Raw genomic sequence first — 21,244 nt, 5'->3', positions numbered from 1 at the left:
GCATTCTAGAAGGGGCGATGGTGATAAAATACTCGGGATGGTAAGCGGATAAATACCAAGTGGGAAAAGAGCCGTGAGGAAGACAGAGGCAGCGGGGAGTGTTGACAGGGTAGGAACAGGTCCGTCAATAGAGACGTATTGCAGGGAAGGGGCCCTGAGGGGGGAGCACTTAGGTGAGGTCTGAGGAGCAAGTAGGAATTAGCTGGTGCACGTGCAGTCCGAGGGAATATGGGAAGTCTGGGGAGGTCTGTGTCTTGTCCTGCAGGGTCTTGAAGCCACAGCAGAGATTATCCCAGATAAACGGGAAGAAGTCACGGGTTTGAGCAGCTGACACAATCAGATTTAGTTTTGTGGAGGTCACTGGATGCGGAGAGGAAGGCGCTTCGTAGACGGAGCGCGGGGCGGGGAGGCAGGGAGACCAGTCAGGAGGCTCGTCCGGTAGTTCAGGTGAGAGGCTAGCGATGGCGAGGGGTGGGCGGCCTGCAGAGGCGTCTGGTGAGCAAAATCAACAGGGCTGGGTCATGGATGGGGAGGGGGATGTCAAGGCTGACTCCTAGGTCAGGGGCTCAGATCTCGAGCTCTGCGAAGAGTGTTCGCGACGACGTAGCTGCTCCGGCGTTCTCCCTGCCAGTGCCTCGTCTGACACACGTTCCTCGTCTGGCTCACGGATACTGAACACGTTCTGTTCCCGCTGCTCTGGCTTGGCCCTGGCGGCCCCTTCTGCTTTTCCTGTCGCCTAGCTGACACCGAGGCTCGGGGTGAGCCCCGCCTGGCTGCCTGTAGCCCACGTTTCCATCCCTTCACAAGCTTCCCTGGCAGAGTATCACACTCCCGCGTGTGTGCCGGCACTTTATAGTTTATAAGACCCATTTGCATCCGTTTGGATGCCATCGTTCTCCTGGGAGCCAGGCAAATCTCGAGGAAAGCCTCCTTGTGGACAGGGGGGGGTTTAGGCCTGAGAAGGGAAGGACTGTGACCAGCACCACTCAGGCGGGATGATTGGAGCCGGGATGAGAACGCAGGTCCCTGACTTTGGGTCCAGCCCTGATTTCATATGCTTTTTTCTCTTTTTTTCCGTGGACCTTTTTTTTTTTTTAAAGTGTATTTATTTATTTATTTTGAGAGAGAGAGAGCGAGCATGAGCGGGGGAGGAACAGAGAGAGAATCCCAACAGGTTCCGTGCTGTCAGCCTGGAGCCCAATGTGGGGCTCAAGCCATGAACCGTGAGATCATGACCTGAACTGAAACCAAGAGTCAGACGCTTAACTGAGTGAGCCACCCAGGCGCCCCTCGTATGCTCTTTTTAATTTTCACGTGTGTGATTCTTGTTTCTCCAACACGACTGTACCTCTTCTAAGGCCAAGAGCCTCTTCTCCTTCAGCGCAGCGTGGGGCACCTCCGCCGTTCCTACTCCGTGGGCCCCTTGTGCGTGCTGTGTGCTGTAGGACCCGCACGGTGTCTGTCACATCCCTGCTAAGTGTGCCTTTCCCTGCCCCCAGCTGCCCAGCACCTACAGGCGTGTGTAGGTACATTCTTGGTGACGGAAAAAATACCTTTGTTAATGCCCTTAACTCCCTTTTTCACTTTTACGGTGTTTTTTTTTTTTTTTTTTTTTTTTTGTGGGGGTTGGGCAGGAGATAGGGGACCTGTCAAAGGAAAAGCACCTGCTTTTTCTCCAGAACTATAATTAGAATGGAAAGAATCAAGAGGAAAGGGTGATGGTTAAAAAGGGTAGCAGGGGTGATATTTATAGAAGGTTCTCTTTTGTATCGGGTGGAATGCTGGTGTAGACCCCTTTGTCCCCACCTTTCTTCGCCTTAGGTCTTGCTCTCCATCTCGTCTGTTGGCCCAGATTCTATAAGGAGAGTCGGTAGGGGGAGTGGACTGCCATTTATTCTACTTTGCCCCAGACCCTGTGTGTGGCACTTGACCTGCTTTATGGCTTTATCAGTTTCACAACAGTGATGTGAGGCAGCCGGCATTCTCATCTGAGTGCGGGGGAAACTGGGGCCCGGAGGAGTTGGGGGGCCGGCCCAGGTGGGTGACAGATCCTGGGCCCGTCTGGCTCTGGAGCCCGCTCTGCCTTGCTGGGGGGGGGGGGGGGGGGGGAACACGTATGTGTGCTGGGTCTCCATTGTTGTACTTATCAGTTACAGTAAGGGGACATTAAAAACAAAGGCAGACATATTGTCGGGAGTAAATTTTATCTCTGTGGCTTTAAAGCACAAACAAAAATAATAATTCCATTAGTAGAGGAAAATTGCACCATACTGCCGAGTATAAATTTTATTGCTACAGTAACTGTAAAATACAAAGATGATAAATGAAAAGTTGGAACATTTATTATTGGGGATATATTTTATTGGTATAACTAAAATGCAAACAAACTGAATAATACCAGCACTTGTTAGAAACTGTAGTCCGCCTCTTGCCAGTGTATATGATTCTGACTATAAAACACCAAGGTTCGTTGTGGGCGGACGGGAGGGAGACGACGTGTTTGCCCTCTCTGGGTGGGGGGCCGGGGTGGGGGGGACCATTCCCTAGAAGGGACCATTCCCTAGAGGGGGCTCTGTGAAGCCCAGGGCTAAAACACTGCTGGTGGTTAGTGGGAGTTCAGGACTGGAAAAATCCCGTATCCGCGACTCAGGAGGAAGAGCCTCTAGCCTTGCGTGTGGTATCAGCCGTATGCAGTGCCTTCTGAGGAACGACAGAAACAACCGAATCGCGGGGAACTCCAGACGTCACTGATGGAGAAATGGGCCGAGGGAGCCGGGGCCGCGCACATCGCATGGCACTGGAGGGGAAGTGGCAGTGGCGGCCCCGGTTCTGGCCGGAGAATGACCTGTCTCAGCTCAGAGGGGTAGACGGAGGCCTCTCCTGGCATCTCAGCAGGGGCCGCCGTTGTGGTGGCCACAGGGCCAGCAGGTGGCGCTCAGATGGGGGGGGGGGGGTGGAGGGGAAGGCCGCCGTGCCGCGGCCACCACACGTGTTAGCACGTTCGTTCTAAGAGGCAAGCGTGTCACTTTTCAAGTGAGGAACCTGAGGCGTAAGGGGCGATTTGCCCAGAGTCACATTGAGGACATGAGAGAATGTAAATTTGGAAGCAGATCTGTTCAGGCTTCAGAGTCCATGTTCGTTCTTGCAGTTGAACGTTGAATTCCATTAAAATGATGTCATGACACTGGGGCCTTCTGAAGGCCTGTTGGCGAAAGGAAGCAAGATATGAATAAAGTCTTTATTCGCAGGCAGCTCCTGTTTGATGCTTGGACGGCAAGTATGGCCCTCTTGACTTTCCATTGTTCTCAGTCAAAAATTCACATGGCCCGTGCATGTGAGCGTCTGATCACATGGCACTTGGTTGGGAACGTTTCATATGCCCCCTAAAGTAGGGCACGGGAGGCTGGCGGTGAATAAATTTGTTCTGTTGCAGTTTTTCTGGGAAGCCAGCTTTAGGTGGAGCCGTTTCCTTTATGATTCTGCCTTCTGCCAACCTGCAGTCGTTTAGAAATCTGCGGAGATGCGCTCCGAGTAAATGTCCCACGAGGTCGTATCTGACGGTTTTTCTTTTGAGGAGGACCCCGATGAGAGGCGTCAGGCGTTGGGGTCCTGTGTCAGGCTTTGGTGCGCCATCCCCACCGGTCCTGGCCCGCTGGACGGCTAACATTCCGTGCTGCCCAGCAGCGTGAACTCCGCACTTGACGGAGCGTGGGCTGCCTGCGCAGCCTCCTGGCCTCACGCCCGGAGTGGTGGCTGGGGCTCACAGGTGGGGCACGCTGTGTTTAAAATGCTCTTCCCTCCAGTTGGCAAAAGACGCTGTAGGAAAGCCCTCGATCCCTCAGATTTCTTTCCGTCGCGTGCTGTTCCTTTGCGCGTTGGTTCGTCGGACCAGCTCTCCCCCTCTCCTACCGCTGGTGGAGGTGTACTTTGCCGGAAGTTTCCTGGTGGGAGAGTCGGCAGTGGCTGTCAAGAGTCTTACAAGTGTGCTTACCCTTTGACCCGGTATTTCCCTCTGTGGAAACAGACCCTGGGAGATCACCGGGTCGTATATATGCAAGGATGCTCTTATTATAATGTTGCTTATAAGATGATAACAACACTAACATGTATTGGAGTACTTTGTACTCAAGATATGAATAAAGTATTTGCACTGTCCTCAGAGCTTTAGAAGTGTTTTCAGACAAATGTGTAAAATCAGAAATCATCTAAATATTTTTACATGAGGGGATTGATGTGTGTCGGCTCTACTTCGATAAAAAAAATAGGGGATTGATTTAATACACTCTAGTATATTTCATCCAGTGAATTAATATGTAGCCTTTAAAAATGGTAGAGATTTATGTTTATTGACACAGAAGGATGTTTATGGTGTAGTAAGTAGTAAAGTCAGATCATGGATATATATTGTATGGTTGGTTCTGTTTTTGTAGAAAGTGTCTGAAAGGCTACATGCTAAAATGTTAACTTAGTTTTTCTGGCTGATAAGATTATAGATGATTCTTACTTCTTTCTTAATTTGTGTTTATATATATGTATTTTACATAGAGGTATGATTGACATATACCATGTAAGTTCAAGGTGTACATGTTGACTGATTTTGATTCATATACTTCACTGTGTATTTGAATTACAAATATTAATTTAAAAAAAGGGGCACCAGGTGACTCAGTTGGTTGAGCATCTGACTCTTGGTTTCGGCTCAGGTCATGATCCCAGGGTCGTGGGATCAAGCCCCACGTCAGGCTCCACGCTAAGTGTGGAGTCTGCTTAAGATTCCTTCTCTCTCCCTCTGCCCCCTCTCCTTGATTTCTCTCTCTCAAAAAAATAAATAAAAATAAAAATTGAAAACAACAACCACAAAACTCCAGCACAGGTCTGTGGGAGAAATGACTAACAAATATTCCTTGTCTCTTTGGGGCCACTGAAACCACCCTCTGACTGTCCCCGCATGGATTTTACACTTTTGCCTCTTTTTGCAGTAAAGCAGTTGAGAGCCTGGCTGAAGGGGGTGGCTCCGAAGTGCAGCGGGTGACAGAAGATGCCCAGAAGAAGGTGCGGCAGGTCGAAGAGCTGCTGAACGAGAGAATATTCCATCTAGAAGAGGCAAGTCTGGAGGCCCCGAGGAGGATGTGTTCTTGCAGTGGGTTAATAGTGGAGGGAGCAGAATTTTGTTCCCTCTTTCACAAACTTGCAGACTTGCAGCAGAAATGAGAGCCACCCTTATTCAGCATCTCACGGGTTCCAGCCCTGTCCCAGGCGCCTGGTACACCCTGCGTCCTGGTTGTCGTCTCGATGCTTACAGACGAGGACGCCGGAGTACAGAAAGACTAACGAGTCTAAGTTTGATCCTGGATTCCATTTTACGACTCCTGACTTCAAAGCCTGCGTTCTTGATGCGACACCGCCCTTCTTACCTCGTTTAGTCTCTTTATTTTTCCAGAGGAGGAAACTGAGGCCCAGAGAGGGGAAGGGCTCCCCTAACATGCGCTAAGCCTGGAAGCAGATTCCGATTCGCAGGCCCTCGGGTGCCCGGGCAGCCCTGTGTCTGGTCCCGGCCTCCATCGCCCGTCACCCCAGTGCTCACTGAGTGCCCTTTCCCGGGAGGCACTGAGTGTAGCTCCTCCTCCTGCTTGTTCCCAGGCGCTTGCTGTGCCCTTGATGGGAAGCAGCATGTGTCTCGGCTAAAAAATCCTGGCTCCTAGACGTTGAAAGCTTCCCTCCGTATTAAGCTAGTACGAAGTGACACTCGTCACTCAATTCTTGGTCTTTGAGGTCTGTCGTGTCATCTCACTTTCTCCCCCTGAAACCCAGACTCTTCTTGGATATGAGGAGGAACGCAGCACAAAGCCTGCTGGACACAGAAAGACGCACGGGTCACTATACTTGTAGCTCGTAGTGGGCTTTCCGTTCCCAGTGTTCACAGTAGCCCCTGTGGACCGAAGGGCAGGGAAGAAGCAGCCAGTGCTTTTGTTTCGTTTCGTTTCGTTTTGTTTTCTTGAGCTTCCTGTGATGCAGCAGGCATTTGACAGTCACACAGCAACTCTTTGATGGGGTGGTGGTGGTCCCTGTTTCACAGATAAGCTGGGGCTCAGAGAGGCTAAGTGGCTACCCAGTGTCCCACAGCAAAGAAGTAGGAGAGCTGGGTTTTGAACCCAGTTTGATTTGACTTTTATCTTTGTGGTGTAACCAGAGACGGTTGGCACTGGGAGATCCAGATGTCTCCCCAGGACACTTTGCTGAGCACCAGGGCCCTTTTCCCCAACACGGGCCCTGCCTCTGTGATTTAGATCCTTCCCTTGTTGGCCTCTCGGAGCTCTCAGGAAGAACGTAGTCCTTCAGCACCCACATCACCTTGGAGATTCAGAAAATGCATTTGAGAATCGTGTAGTCATTATCTTAAAAGAAATAGTGAGGGGGCGGTGGGGTGTGGGAGAATTTGTATGGAGATTCTGGGGACTCTGGAATTTATGTGTGTTTAGGTATTGAGAGGCACATTTCTCCTTGTTCTCACTGAAGCTGTAAATATTGATCCGATTCTTCAAACCCAAAAATACAGTTTTTGTAGACTTGAGTCTTTTCCATTGGAAATGCCTATTACTCTTCAGGATACAAGAGGGAGAAAATGGCTGGCAAATGTATTTATTACTGATTCTCCCCATGTATAGTACAATGCAGGGAGGGGAAATGTGCCGGAGAAAAAGTCATAAATATTTATATTTTAATCCAATTTCCTTTCAAAATGTTCCCAATTGTATTGAAAAATTGCATCAAATGCATTTCATTTAACTCTAGGATGTGAAAGCCGCCCAGGCAGAACTGGAAAAGGCCTTTGCGGGGACAGAGACAGAGAAGGCTCTTCGGTTGAGCCTGGAAAACAAGCTCTCGGAGATGAAGAAGAGGCACGAGGGGGCCTTGGACATGACTGTGGTCCTGGAGCAGAAAGACAGGTCTGGCTCTTGTCTCTGCCACGCACTGACATTCGTCTATCGGGCAGCATGGCCAGAGGGTTGTTCCCTTCCTGCCCTTTGACCCCCCCCCTTTCTCTCCTTGTTCCCCCACAGTGAAAAAACCTAGGGTAACCTCAGGGTGACAGGAAAATGGCGAGGGTAGTGCTGTGAGGACAGGGATAGAATGAGATATAGAAACTCCTGCTGAAAGGTTCCCAGATGCTACCTTTAGCATTCAGTTTTGGCTGTAAGCTTCCCGGTAGCCGAAGGAAGAAGAGAACAGCTTTCTTGATGGACCTAAGATTCACATTGCTCACAAGCGAAAATGAGCCAGCAACTCTGGAGAAGCCCAGTTTTGCTTGACATTGTCAGGGAGAAATTTCTCTTGTGGATCTGCCCGGAGGGAACGGTAAGTGATTGTACCCCCACAATAGATGCTAGTGAATTTTGTGTGAACCTGTTTATCATCGTGTCTTTTAATGCAGGCCGCGGGCCCAGATTCATACAGTGCAGGGGGCCGAAGCAGTGTAGACCAAGCACAGGGCCCTGTGACGGTCCAGGAATAAAATGAGTGCTACGCAGGCCAGAGAAACGGACAGACCGGAGGATCTGTAGGCAGTCTTTGATGCTCATACCTTGCAACCAGACTTTTGATCAAAACTAGTCAGGAGAGAGTTGAGGTTTTCTTCTTTATCACGAACCTTACATTTTACTCTTGCCTTGCTTTGGTGGTCACTAGGTGGAAAGTTGAGTAAAGTAAATACAGGTGAAACTTCTGGCTAACCTGTGATCTATCCGTTGAAGAGCCAAGCTTGCTTGGAATTTGACAGAAATTGTTCTAAGGCAAATGATCTATTCGCCTACTTCCTTAAATAGAGGAAACTGACTATGGTTCCTTTTTTGGGGGGGTGTGTTGCCCGATTGACCGGCCCCCCACGTTGTTGAGGTTCTGGTGCCTGGTTGCCCTGGTTCCCCGACTGCTGTTTGCTTCTCTTTCTGTCTCCATACCACCTTTTGAGATTTGAGTCTGCAACGTGTTTGCATGATGGGTTGGGAAATGAGATGAGCAAATGTTTTAGGATTTTCTGTGAAAGAGGAATGAGTAGACTCTCAGGGGGAGCCCATGGCTTCCATTTAGTCCGTGCTTGGGGGAGCTAGCATTTATGTAACCTGTTCTTAGCTTTGATCTGGGAAACGGAAGTTTGGGATGAATCTCAGGATGAGCCAGGAAACAGAGTTCTCTAGGAGATGTAGGCCGTCAGGGCTGAGTGAATGAGTGTTTCTCTCGATTGCATGGCTAAGAGGAGAAGCTTCCTTGGATGGGTGGTGTTTTGCTGGGCTTCCCCTTCCCCTTCTTCCAGGCACCACCTGAGAGAGGTGGAGACTGGGGCCACCGTACTGTGACAGAGTCTGGAATCCTTTTCCATACAAGTTATTTATATGTTCCCTTGCATCTCTCCCAGCTGATGAGCGGTGAAGCCCTTAGAAGGTTTATAGGTTTGTCTTTCCTGGGGGACCTGCAGGTCTCCAACAGTTAAATTGGAAATAGGGGGCTCAGGGAAGAGACTAGAATGTATGGGAGGCAGCCACCAAAGAAGAAAAGGCAGAATTCCTGGTGCGGGTGCAGGGGAAGAGGGGCGAGCTCTGGGGGTGGGTTTGAGGAGAGGTGGTGGGGGAGAGCTGGTTGGAGGGGTCCTGCCAGGGCCCCAGCAGATGCTCAGCAGCCAGTTCCTTGGTCTGTTGGATCATCACACCCTTTGTTCAGCAAATACTTCCTGAGCATCTTGTGTTCAGTAAGTGGTGGGTCGAGTGTAGGGGTGAGTGGTACAGGCTGGGTCCCTGTCCCAAGGAACCTCGTCACCTAGCTGGGTGGGAGGACTGGAGGGCAGGAACAGAGTGACCAGGGCCAGATGGATAAATGCTGGGTTAACATTACATCTTTCTAATTCTATTTAGAGGGATTAGGAAAGGCTTCCCAGAGGAAGTACGAGGATAAAGGAGGAATTACTTGGATGAAGAAAGGGTGTTGCAGGTCCTGAGAACCACATGAGTGGAAGTTCAGAGGCCAAAGGGCACAGAGCTCGACCCAGGAACTGTCAGAAGTATAGCATGGCTGGAGAGTTGTGTTCTGGAAGGGAGGTGGGAAGAGATGAGGAGAGGGAGGCTGGCCAGATCATGTGGGCTTTGTTGAACAGTTTGGGTTTTGTCCTCAGGGCACGTGATGAGCTGCTGATGAATTAAGATTGGGAGTAGGGTAGTGTCAGGGTCAGCCTGTAATTTAACGCGATCCTTCTGGCTGAACCTGGTGGATGAGTTGGTGGTGGGGCTGGGTGGGCAGATTCCTTCTCAGGATGATGCAGAAGTCCAGACACAAGATCACGGTCACGAGGATTGAGGTGAAAGAACGGTGGAGAATAACAGGCAGAGATGTTTCTTTCTTTCTTTAATTTCATTTTATTTTGAGAGAGAGAACACGCATGTGGGGGAGAAGGGCAGAGGGGGAGAGAGAGAATCCAAGCAGGCTCCACTCAGTGCGGAGCCTGATGCGGGGCTTGATCCCATGAACCTGGGATCATGACCTGAGCCAAAGGATGCTCAACTGACCCAGCCACCCACGTGCCCCCAGGCAGAGATATTTAGATCATAGAATTGGCACAATGGCTTGAAGGGCTTGATCATTGATGGGTTTGGGGATGAGGGACAAGGCTGCCGAGATACCTCCTCACCCAGGTTTCGAGCACGAACAACTGTGGGATGGTGGTGCGGTTTGCCGAGTTTGGGGAAAGAAAGGGAGAAAGAACAGATGTTTTTGGGTGGAGGGAGTGGGAAGATAAGCTTTCAGTTGGGACGTTTTGGGTTGAGGGATTGTGGGCATCCAAGCAAGAGTAGAGTCTAGAAGGTGCTTGGCCAGATGGATTAAGGCGAGATTAAAGGAGATCTAGGTAAATTCACTGAGCAGCTACTGAACAGGGCCTTGGGTTAGGTGCCAGGAATGGAGACAGGAGCCCTGCCCTCCTTCTATGGTGCTCCCGATGTGGGGGAAGGGACAGATGTCCAAAAAAAAAAAAAAAAGTGTCGTGATTGACGTTAGAAGTAAGTTCAGGGTTCTGTGCTGTGACAGAAACAAAGCGGTGGTCAGCTGCGTTTGGACTCGGGGCAGAGAAGGCTTATCAGAGGAGGAGCGCGAGGAGGTGGGTGAGGCGGGCGGCCGCTGAAGTAGACTCATGCGAGGCGTGGAGCCCGGCACGTGTCGAGCGAATCACAGAAGAAAGTGGTCTCTGGTGACATATGCCCAGAAGTGTGGCTACTCATCTTCTCGGAGCAAAAAATTTGGGGAGGGTTGAGGCTCACTGAGTACTTAATGCAGTGCGGATGTGGGGGGGGGGTCTCCACGTGTGGGTGGTCAGGTCAGGGCTTTGCCGAAGGCTGCGCCTCCTTGGGGTTTCCCGTAGGCCTGGTGTGGCAGGCACAGAACCCTGCTTTGTTGGTACTGCCAGAGCGGCTCTCTCTCAGGAGCGGATGTGCCCCAGCCACACTCCCCAAGGCCAGCGCAGCGACCAGATGCTGCCTACTTGGGGTGTGGCCCTCTCTGCGGTGCGTCTGTCCTGGGACCGGCATCACTGTGTTCCTCCCTGAAGGCAGGAGGTCAGGAGGTGAGTTGCTAAGCACAGACCTGGGACAGGTGACCTTGGGCCTGCCCTGGTGAGATGGATCTAGATGTGCCATCCAGGTGGCCCTGTGACAGGGCAGGGCCCTTGCTTGGATGGGCACTGCTGAGGTCTTTCCTGGCTTCCTCCACCCTTTTGAAAGGTGCGTCCGTAAGGCAGCTGACATGGAGGTACCCTGCAGTCAGATGTGGCCAACAGATATGTTTTGTTTGGCCTATGCAGTGCTTTTAGAAGTTTGACTTAGTTGCTAGAATTAAAAAAAAAAAATCTAGTTTCATGTAAAAGTCTGGATTTCCAGCTTCTTTGAAAACCTGGAAGGTGTGGTGAGCCTGGGCCTGGGTCTTGCTGGATCGAGGCCGCTTTCGGAGGTGGGCCTGGTGCTCTAGTTTGGCCACAGTCCCCACAGGCCTGCCTCACTCAGCCCCATGCCTTTTGGAACTTGCTTCAAGGTAACTGAAACAAATCAAGGCGATCTAAGTAGAAGTTACATACAACACAACACATCCAATTTCAAGTATGTAGTCATACTTTTTATGTAGACTTTTTATGTACATACTGGTGTACATACTTTTTATGTAGACTTTTTACCTCTTCAATTGATTATATGGTGATTTCAGAGTAGAACCCCTAGAGGGCAGTCTTACTCCTCCATCCAAGATTTGGAGGCATTGCCCTGGTGCTGCCCCGGGACCCGCCCCTCCCGCCCCCCCCCCCCCCCCCCCCATACCTGATTGTCTTAGCCTGTTTGGGGTCCTATAACAAAGTACCGCAGATTGGGTAGCTTACAAACAACAGAAACTTATTTCTTACAGTTCTGGAGGCTGGAAGACCAGGTGCCCACATGGTCAGGTGACAGCCCTCTTCCAGCCTGCAGACTTCTCACTGCATCCCCACGAGGTGGGGGTCTGAGGCATCTTTCTGGAGCCTCATTTGTAAGACACTGGTCCAGTTCCTGAGTTCCACCCGCGTGGCCTGATCTCCAGCCAAAACCCCACCTCCTAATACCGGCACAGTATAGGAATTTGGGGAGGCCGCGAGCATTCGGACCTCGGCCCCCGTGCCTCGCCAGCTGCTTTTAACTACTTTTAGCCAACTGACCCTTTACCTTCACCCCGAGAGCCAGGGAAGCTCTCTGACTCTTGCTTCTTTGTTTTTTGTTTTTTTTTAAATGTGTATTTATTTATTTTTTGAGAGAGAGTGTGTGAAAGGGGGAAGGACAGAGAGAGGGAGACAGAGGATCAAAAGCGGGCTCTGTGCTGATAGCAGAGAGCCCGATGTGGGGCCCGAACCCATGAACCGTGAGATCACGACCTGAGCTGAAGTCGATGCTTAACTGACCGAGCCCCCCCCCCAGGCATCCTGCTCTCGGACTCTGACTAAAACCCTTGCTGTCTTCCTACCATTCACGTTCCTTTCGAGGCTCAGATATGGAAAGGCCCTTCTGAGGGTTTTCTGAGAGAATGCTAATTGTTGGATGTTAAAAAAAAAAAGTAATACAGCAACTGCCCTATGTTGAGTTGTGCTATCTGCCTGGAGGTATGTAGGTCTGTTTCAAATATTTTATCGCTTATCCACATGAGCAGGTGAAAGCCATTTTGTAGTGAGGAAATGTGGACTCAGAGAGGTCGGATAACTTGGCCACGGTCAGGGAAGCGTAATGTGGTGGCCCCGAGCAGGTGTTCAGCTGTACCCGAGGGGGACACGGGGTGTGGTCGGCACGGGTTCCTTGGGGACAGGCACCGCCTGGAGTAACTGGCCGGGTGCTGGGTGTGTATTAGATGTGGATGGCACCGAGAGGGGCATTCCAGGTGGAGGGGCAGGTGTGAGTGGAGGTCTGGAGGCACAAAACAGCCTGGCTTCTGGAAAGAGCTGGAAGGGAGGCTGCTGGGCGGTGAGGCAGCAGGCAGCGGCCTCCTGCGAGGGATGAGACCGCAGCCGCCAGCGGGGCCTCTCAGCTTGTAGGCCCGAAGAGCTGGGGGCCTTGAATGCCTTGCTCACGAGCTTGGCCTTTATCTTGAACATCAGTGTATTTTAAACTTTGCCCCGAGAGGCCGAGGAGAGAGATTGTCTGTTTTTGCCGGCTCAGTTCTGCTTTATCGGTCGTGTCTGTTCAGGCTTCAGTGCCTGATTTCTTTGGCAGAGAGGATTCTTGGCCAAAAAAACAAAAACAAAACAAACAAAAAAAAAACCCATGAGCAGTCCGCTGCCGTCGGTGGTGGGGGCTGTCGAAAGTCTGAGCACGGGTGTGGCTTGATCAGACCCTAGTCTGGTGGCTCAGAGGTTGGATCTGCCGGGGCCAGGCTGGAGGTGAGGGCACAGTTAATGTCACACGCGTTCTGGCCCTTACTCTCCCACCAGCAAAATGCGATTCCATTTCTGTTCAGTCATTGGACATGTCTACTTTGAAGATGTTTGGCCCCATTTCCTGCCTCCTCCTGCTCCACTGAGCTAGGAGAACAGCTTAGAATTAATATTTAAATTTTGTTCGCTTTTAGACTGATTGAGGAGTTGAAGCTGTCTTTGAAGAGCAAAGAAGCTTTAATTCAGTGCCTTAAAGAGGAGAAATCTCAGATGGCATGTCCTGATGAGAGCGTGTCATCTGGAGAGCTCCGAGGACTTTCTGCCGCTCCAAGGGGAGAAAAGGAGAGAGACGCTGAGGTGAGGCGATGGGGTGTGAAGGGGGACTTTAATTAGCAGACCAGACTCCTCTGTGGCAGATGGGACGCACATTCGGTCCCCACGGGTCACACGCAGACTGCTTCCAAATATTAGCTCCCCGGCAGCTGAGGAATTAGCAGGCACCTCCTTTGTCAGGGGCCCTGGCTTGTTTTTTCCTTCCAGCCTCATGTTTATATAGGGTTGGCTAACAGAACAGTCCATACTTGCTTGCCTCTGTTTTACTGTGTGTTGATTTCTCGTTGCCCGGAGACTTTATTTCCGTCCTTTGGGTTTTCTTGGGATAAAACTTAGTCCCCGTTTCACCTGTGTGGTTAGAGGCAGTGGGGGGAAGGGGATTCACTGGCGTTGGGCCTGGCAGCCGGCGAAGGGCTTCTGCGTGGAACCTCCTTGAGTCCTTCTGGCCGCTCTGCGAGGTCGAGGTCACTGTCCCCTCATGGAATTTAGAAACGGGCTCAGAGGAGTTGTATTTTCCTAGGCGCTAAGAGGTGGGTGGGTAGTGGCAGCCCCCCGAGCCCCCCAGAGGCCATCCCTCCCCTAGGCAGTCTCCAGGGCAAGCTGCGGGAGCGGGGCCAGGCCTGGAGGTGCAGTGGGCCTCGATGACACCCTCCTGTTTTTGCTGGGCCAGGGATGGCTGCTGCACGTGGTACATTCCCGATATGGGATGGTCAGGAAAAGTCTTGATTTTTTATGGAGCAGAGTCTTCTTTGTTCCTATTACAGCAGTGATTTCTGCAGCCTCACTGGTTAGTTTTCTGCTGGAAAACTAATCAGCCTCGTCTCCTGCTCCTCTTTTTTTTTTTTTTTTTTTTTTTTTTTTTTGAGAGAGAGAGTGAGAACGAGCAGGGGAGGGGCAGAGAGAGAGGGAGACACAGAATCCAAAGCAGGCTCCAGGCTCTGAGCCGTCAGCCCAGAGCCCGATGTGGGGCTCGGACCCACAAACCGTGAGATCATGATCCGAGCCGAAGTCGGACGCTCAACCGACTGAGCCACCCAGGCGCCCCTGCTGCTCCTCTTTTTAACCCTGGGCCCTTTCTTTAGCTGCCCTTTTCGTTGTCGGCGGCCCCGTGGTTGACTGTCTGTGGGGCTGGCGATCCATCCGTGTGGGTTGCTTGTTTTTCCGTTTCTCTTCACTCGGGTGGGACTCCAGGTGAGACAGAGAGGAATGGGCACTTATTTCCGTGCCTTCCACGGCAGTGCGGAAAAGTCCGGAAATGAGATGCTCGTTCTAATTGTTCTGGGGAAGCTGTTGTATTGGGAGTCCCTTCCAGGTGCCAATTAATGCCTTTTCTTAGGCTGTACAAATGGAGCTCCAGAAGGAGAGACAGCGCTTTGAAGAGAGGATCCAGGTATGTTGATAAAATTTTTAAAAACGTATTGAGGATTTATCCTTGCCTCTTTGCTTTATTCTGAGTGCAGTAGACAGTTGGGCGTGACGGCAGCTGTCACTCATGGAGTGCCGGCGTGTGCCAGTCAGGCTTTCGGTACTTCAGAGAAGGTTCCTCCGTCTTGGCAGTGATTCTGTGAAGTAGGCATTCCCATTGTGCAGATGGGGCACGTGAGGCTCAGCGAGGGGAGGGCCCTGTCCCAAGATCGTGTAGCTTGGAAGAGGTCTCGCGGGGATCCGGACCTGCCAGTGTGGTTCCAAAACCATCGCTCTGGGTCCCCCGCTCACAGCGGCCGGCATTTATAAGGCGCCTGCCAGCTTAGAAAGTGCTCTCCGTCCATTATCTCATTTGATCCTCGCAATAGCCCGGGAGGGAGGCAGCGTGATTATCTTTAGAGATGAACTCAGACCGGAAATGTATATGTTCAGTCTCCATCAAACCAAATTCTCTGCTGGCTTTTGTAGCATTAAGGAATGAAATTAATGATCTGTTATTTCCCCCAAATAACCTGGTACGGTTTCAAAGCCTCTGATGTGACTGCATTCAGATTCCAGAAGGCATTGGAGTCCTTCCCACAGGAGTAGCTGTCATCGTCTTAACTGATCTGATCCCCTTCTTGTCGCCCAGCCCTGTTGCCGTGAGCGCTAACAGCGTAACTGGGAGCTGCCGCCACTGCGTTCAGCTCTACTTGGGAACATTAATCACAGGGTGACAGGAATAAGATAGAATAACTGCGTTTGAGTGTGCTCTCACAGATATATTTACAGTGCATTTTGGTTGGAACGCATCAACTTAGTGAATCTTTTTCTAATCTAATTTAGGCACTTCAGGAGGACCTGCGAGAGAAGGAAAGAGAGATTGCTACAGAAAAGAAAAATAGTTTAAAGAGGGACAAAGCCATTCAGGGTCTAACCATGGCATTAAAGTCAAAGGAAAAAGAGGTATGTGGTATGTCTGATACACTCAAAGCGAGATTTTTCTTTATTAGCTTCTGTGGCTGGCCTGTCGTGTCCCTGCACGTTTAGCTTTGGGGGAAAAGATTATAAGAGAGTTGGGATGAGCATAGGAAGTGCGGAAAGGGTCCTTTAGTCCACTTGAAAATTTTTTGGAGTGTCCGATTTAGTGCTATCCAATAAACATACTGTGTGAGTCACGTGGGGACATTGGAATTTTCTAGGAGCTACGTTAAAAGAAGTGAAAAGAAACAAGTGAAATTAACTTCGATAATACATCCATCATTTCAGCATGTAATCAATAAAACAGGAGTAGTAATGAGCTATTAACGCCTTTTTGGTCTTAATGCCATCTCTGAAGCCCGTGTGTGCTTGTAGCACGTCTCGTTCCAGACTGACCAGATTTCAAGTGTCCAGCCACACAGGTAGGTGGCCCATGGCCACCCTGTTGGACAATGCCCAGTCGTTTAGGAAGATGGCAAGGTTGAGATGAAGGACTTGGGAGGCGAGGCCATGACCGTGAACAGTTAGCTCCCTGGGTCGTTGCCTTTGGGATCCGAAGTTGCGGCCAGTGATGGTTCCGTGCCATAATATTATTATTCCCTAATTATTGTTAGTATAGCAGTCTGCTGTTTCTCAGTAACTGAGCCAGGCACAGATACAGAGAAGAAAACCCAGCTCTGCTCTCAGGTCTGGTGAGGGCAAAACACAGGGCAAAGGTGTGGTGATTGAGGGCCGTGCGGGGGAGAGGGGGGGCCGTGCAAGTGGAGGGCGGGGGGCCTGGCCCCGATTCGGGTGTGTATGTGGGGAGTGGTGCTTGGAGGAGAAGGTGTCTGAGCCATATCTCGCAGGATGAATAGCAGTTGGGCTGGAAGGGGAGGCAGAGGGGAGAACGTTGGTTAAGGCAGTAGGTTAGGAAAGAGCCTGATGGGGGTTTGTGGAACCAAAGGCATTTCGAGGTGGTCAGCGCACCAGGTGCAGGACTGAAGTGAGGCCAAGGAGGAGCTGTGAGGTCGCGTGGGGCCAGCCGGTGGGGGCGCAAGTAGTCGTTTGGGGCTGCAGGCTCCTAAAAGGAGGGGGGTGGCCACGTTTGCACTTTGGCGGGGTCTCAGCCTGTATCTGGAGGGAGAATTGCGGGAGGGAGAGGATGGAGGCAGGGAGGCCGGTAGCAGAGGCGAGAGCCCAGAAGGACTGAGCTAGAGCAGTGGCCACCGCTAAGTAGGAGTGGGAGGGCAGGGCTTATTTGGGAAATGAGACCAGAAATAGCCAGGAATAATTAAGAGAGTAGAGGTGGATCTGGGGAAGTTTGCTGCAGAGATGTAGGACTCGAGAGAAGGGGCAGTGGAGGATGACTTCCGGGTGTCCGGGTGGCCTGACTGGGGTATGGAGGTGCCACCAATTCAGTGGACAGCAGAGAAAACGGACTGTGATGGCAAGGTGCGTGTGGCGATGGAGGTGACGCGTCCGTTCAGAGAGCGTTGACCTTGAGGAGCTCGTGGACCGTCAGGGTGGCGCGTCCAGGCGGCAGGCAGGCGTGCAGGTCTCAAGCTTGGAGAGAGCTCAGGTGCGGGTTCAGACTCTAAGAGCGGGCCTCCCTGTCCAGGGAGTGTGTGGCAGGCAGAGGACGAGGCTGAGGACGGGGCCACGGGGGACATCAGAGTTTCAGGGACGGGGAGAGAAATGCACGAAGGAGCCAGGAGTGGCCGCAGGAGGGCGGAGCTACCCAGGAAAGTGTAGCCCTGAGGAAGGTAACCGGGGCAGAGTTTGAGGGATTGCCGGTGTGAGGCGTGGCGGAGCTTTGGCTCCTGGTAGTTCTAGCTTATGTCATCGCGTAACACGGGAGTTCGGGCCCCGCCGGAGTTGGAGACCTGCAGCGTGGAGTGGGACCGGCGGAGGGGCACTTCTGGGTGCCGGTGAAGTCCGGCGCGTGGCCACGGGAGTCACTGCTGACCGGGGTACGGGAGAAGGTCACTAGAGGCTGCGAGATCGTGGGAATGGCCAGGCCAGGTCGTTGGCTGGGTCATCTCTGTGGACGCCGATGAGAGTAGCGCTGCGCCTCAGCCGGGCGTGGTTTTAGCGCCAGAACCCGTCACTTCGTTTAGCCCGACGATGCCAGAGGCGGGTGAGTCGCGGTGTCCTCATTTTCGAGCTGTGGGAGTTGAGTCTCAGAGAGATTGAGTACCTTGCCTGAGGTTATCCAGCTCTTGAGCGGCCAAAGTGGAAGTCGCCCCCTTTCTGACTTCACGTCTTCCCTAACTACGAAGCCCTTGATGAGAAGTTCAGCAGGGAGAGCGCCTGAGTTGTGCACAGAGAGGAGAGTCCGGGTGCACCCTCGGCTGCTGTTGTTCTTACCCAGGTGGGAGACCTTAACGCTGAAATCCAAGAGCTCAGTGCTGCCTTTGCCGAAGCCACAGAGGTGCCCCCGAAAGCGGAGACGCAGAAATGGCAGGTAAGTGTTCGCTTTGGTTGAAGCAGCCGCCTGCCCGGTCCTTACTCCCGGGGAGGTCAGCACTTTGCAGCTGAAAGGAACCAGGGAGAGCACCCAGTGGCCTTTAGAAATGGAGTTCTCAGTCTAATCGAAGGGTGTCCCTTGCCAGCTCTGGAGGCCTCTCCGGCCCCCTCCTCAGTATGACAGCAGCCACCCCTGCAGCGAGGACTGCCGAGGTTACTCGTGCCAGTGGTAGACTGTGCCAGATGTGTGGTTACCTCAACTGACCTTCACAATCTTGCGGGGACGGCCGTCATCATCCCGCTGTATCTGTGGGGTTTTTGAAGCTCAGGGAGGGTGTGCAGCTTATTCACTGTCACGCAGTTCGCAAGTGGCAGGGCCGGGATTTAAATGTAGTAATTGCTAATAGTAACAGCAGGGATTTACTGAACACATACTATGTGCCATGCGCTGTGCTAAGTGCTCTCTCTGGATTAGCTCAAGGGATCTGGACAGCAGATCGTGCAGTAGGCACTGTTAATATCCATGTTCAGAGAGTGAAGTACCCTGCATCGGGTCACAGAAGAAGGGACTGAGAGAGCTAGGATTTGCCCCAGAGCCAGGCTCACCCCCAAACCTGTGCTTTATTACCACCGCCCGCCCCCAACCCCCGTCCCCTCACCTGGCTTCTTTAGTCCAACCGCTCTCGCCAGGTATCACTTCCGTATGTTGATGACTTAACCTGCATTTTCTCCTTTTTTTCTCCCAACATTGTACTCTAAGGACTCCTGCTGACCACCTCCTTGATGTTCCCTCTTTCTGGCTGATTTTAGTTCTGTGTTTTCCATTATTTTAATATTTTCTTCCCATGTTTCTAATTTCCCTGTACAGTGTATCCCTGTTACTAATAACGAGTCAGTAGAGACCACACTGCCTAGAGCTCTCCCTGCCACCTCTCCCCCCACGTTAGTTTTGGTTATAATGTAGAAGTTAGAAGTCAAATCTAATTTAAGACTGTCTGATCCCTCAGATTCATATCCCACATTCTTATCTTTTGCAGAGTTCTGGTTCACAGGTAAGAATAATTGAGGTAATTTGGTTTAAATCATGGTGCATGAGAAGCATAGGCATATCTCTGCCTTTGGAATCTCAGATTTGCCTTCTCCCAACATTTGCTTCATGAGATGGAGCCAAGACTGTACTTTACACTGAGGTCCCCCCAACCCCCCCAACTTTGGAAAATGACGAGTTTTAAAAGCTGAATTCTTAGAGAAACCAGTGATATTTCCCACTGCTTGAGAAAAAAAAAAAAAAAAAAAAAACAACAAACTATGTCGGCAGTTGACAAGCAGAGGGACCAGACAGACATCCTTATAATCATTGTGATATTTTACTTGTTATGTTGGGCCTTGAAGGAAAGAAAGTCATCTTATACATTTAAATGGCCCCCAGGTTGGGGTGCCTGAGTGGCTCAGTTGCTTAAGCAGCGGACTCTTGATTTCAGCTCAGGTCATGATCTTGCGGTTCGTGAGATCGAGCTCCACGCCGGGCTCCATGGGACAGTGCGCGGAGCCTGCTTCTGATTCTCTCCCTCCCTTTCTCTCTGCTCCTCCCCTGCTCATGCTCGCTCTGCCTCAAAATAATAAACTTAGTGAAAAAAAAATTAAAAACAAACGCTACCCAGATTTATCACATGCATTTACTAGTTTCATAACTCTCTGTCCTAATCGAAGGACTCTCAATGATTTTGGGGGTCTTGTCACTTACGGTGTTGGCCGGGTTTCTTGTCTTGCAAGATACAGACGTCACACACTGTTGAAAGTGCTCTGATTCTCGGTGCCTGCTTGCTGTTCCTTGCATCCTTACCCATGGAGGGAGTAGGTTTACTGGCGTGGCAGGTTGTCAGGACTTGAACTCAAGTCTGGCTCCAAAATCTGTGTCCTTGCCGCTATTCTGATTGTGTGTGTGTGTGTGTGTGTGTGTGTGTGTGTGTGAGTAAAGGCGCGCAGTATGCTTATGTGGGCTGTTTCATTATGAGGTCGACGGAGTTTGAATGTTGCACAGACACTTGAAAATGCATTTTCTTTCACATATTGGGACCTTTTGGGGATGCCGTGTAATTAGAACTACGCATGATTTGCAGCGTGAGTAGAATAGCCCGGGTTCACAGGGTTGGCATTAGGTCCCACGTTGAAACGACAGCAGTGATATTCGAATTCTTGGAGTGGTTGCCACGATGCACAGACGTGGATTCTAATCACGGGTGTGCCTCTGGCCAGGTTACAGTGTGGGCTGCGTGGTGCTACCTCCAGACCCACCAGAAACACATATTTTCGCATTTGGAATGCAGGTTTCTCCTGCTGCCGAAAAGTAGAGCTTTCCTGTGAAATCTTCGGAAGCCAGCGTGGCATAAAACAAAGAAGCAATTACCAGTAATTTACATGGAAAAATTTTTGAGCATTCTCAGACATAAAAAACAACCTCTCTTTTTTTTAGGCTTTCCTGACATCCAAGGGCACATCTTGCTAACAGATATAAAGGATAGATGGAGATAAAGCACAGGTGCTCACAAGACGCTCTTCAGAGCTATGGTGGCCCGACATGCGCGGTGTAGTTCCCAGGGAAGGGGCTTGGCGGGGCCGCGCTCACTGCTCTGGGCGCATGCTGCCGCTAGGTTGGCTCGCTGCAAAACCAACGCCGAATGCCATTTTTATTAAAAATTTTTTTTCTTACTGAAGCCTGGTTGACGCGCAATATTAGTTTCAGGTGTAAAACAGAGCGATTCAATGTTGATACGTATTACGAAGTGATCACGATAAATCTAGCTACCATCTGTCACCACACAGGGTTGTTACAGCATTATTAACTGTATTCCCTGTGCTGTACATTACATCCTTGTGACCCATTTTATAACTTCAAGTTTGTACCTTTGATTAATCCCATTCTCCTATTTTGCCCATCCCTCCACCCCTCTCTCTTCTGGCGGCCACCAGATTGCTCTCTGGATCTCTGACTTTGACTTGGTGCCTTTTGTCATAGAAGTGCAAATCCTCTTTGGATTTCTTTTAGTTAGTGAGAACAGGTTCCGTTGTAGGTCTTTTGTAAAAGCAAAGTGGTGTAATGCGAACGTTTGAGAAGTGGGGCCTACCTGTAGCATTATTTTCCCTCCCTGCCCTGCTTAGCTA

General features: G+C 51.0%; 1 protein-coding gene across 11 annotated transcripts in view; it reads left to right on the top strand.

Moving 5' to 3' along the window:
- Positions 1–21,244, top strand: part of CDK5RAP2 (CDK5 regulatory subunit associated protein 2) — a 171,880-nt gene that overhangs the window by 34,727 nt on the left and 115,909 nt on the right. For 10 of the 11 annotated variants that reach the window (XM_045042744.1, XM_045042741.1, XM_045042739.1 and 7 more), the window contains 6 exons: positions 4,980–5,103; positions 6,793–6,947; positions 13,111–13,273; positions 14,586–14,639; positions 15,500–15,619; positions 17,988–18,080. In XM_045042744.1, the coding sequence (XP_044898679.1) occupies positions 4,980–5,103; positions 6,793–6,947; positions 13,111–13,273; positions 14,586–14,639; positions 15,500–15,619; positions 17,988–18,080 (709 nt within the window). The remainder of the gene's footprint in view (positions 1–4,979; positions 5,104–6,792; positions 6,948–13,110; positions 13,274–14,585; positions 14,640–15,499; positions 15,620–17,987; positions 18,081–21,244) is intronic. The other variant, XM_045042740.1, reaches the window with a different exon arrangement.

This window comes from Felis catus, chromosome D4 (genome assembly GCF_018350175.1).
Source record: "Felis catus isolate Fca126 chromosome D4, F.catus_Fca126_mat1.0, whole genome shotgun sequence".
NCBI classification, from domain to species: domain Eukaryota; kingdom Metazoa; phylum Chordata; class Mammalia; order Carnivora; family Felidae; genus Felis; species Felis catus.
The sequence above is the reverse complement of the archived record's forward strand: the minus strand, read 5'-3'. Positions and strand labels throughout refer to the sequence as shown.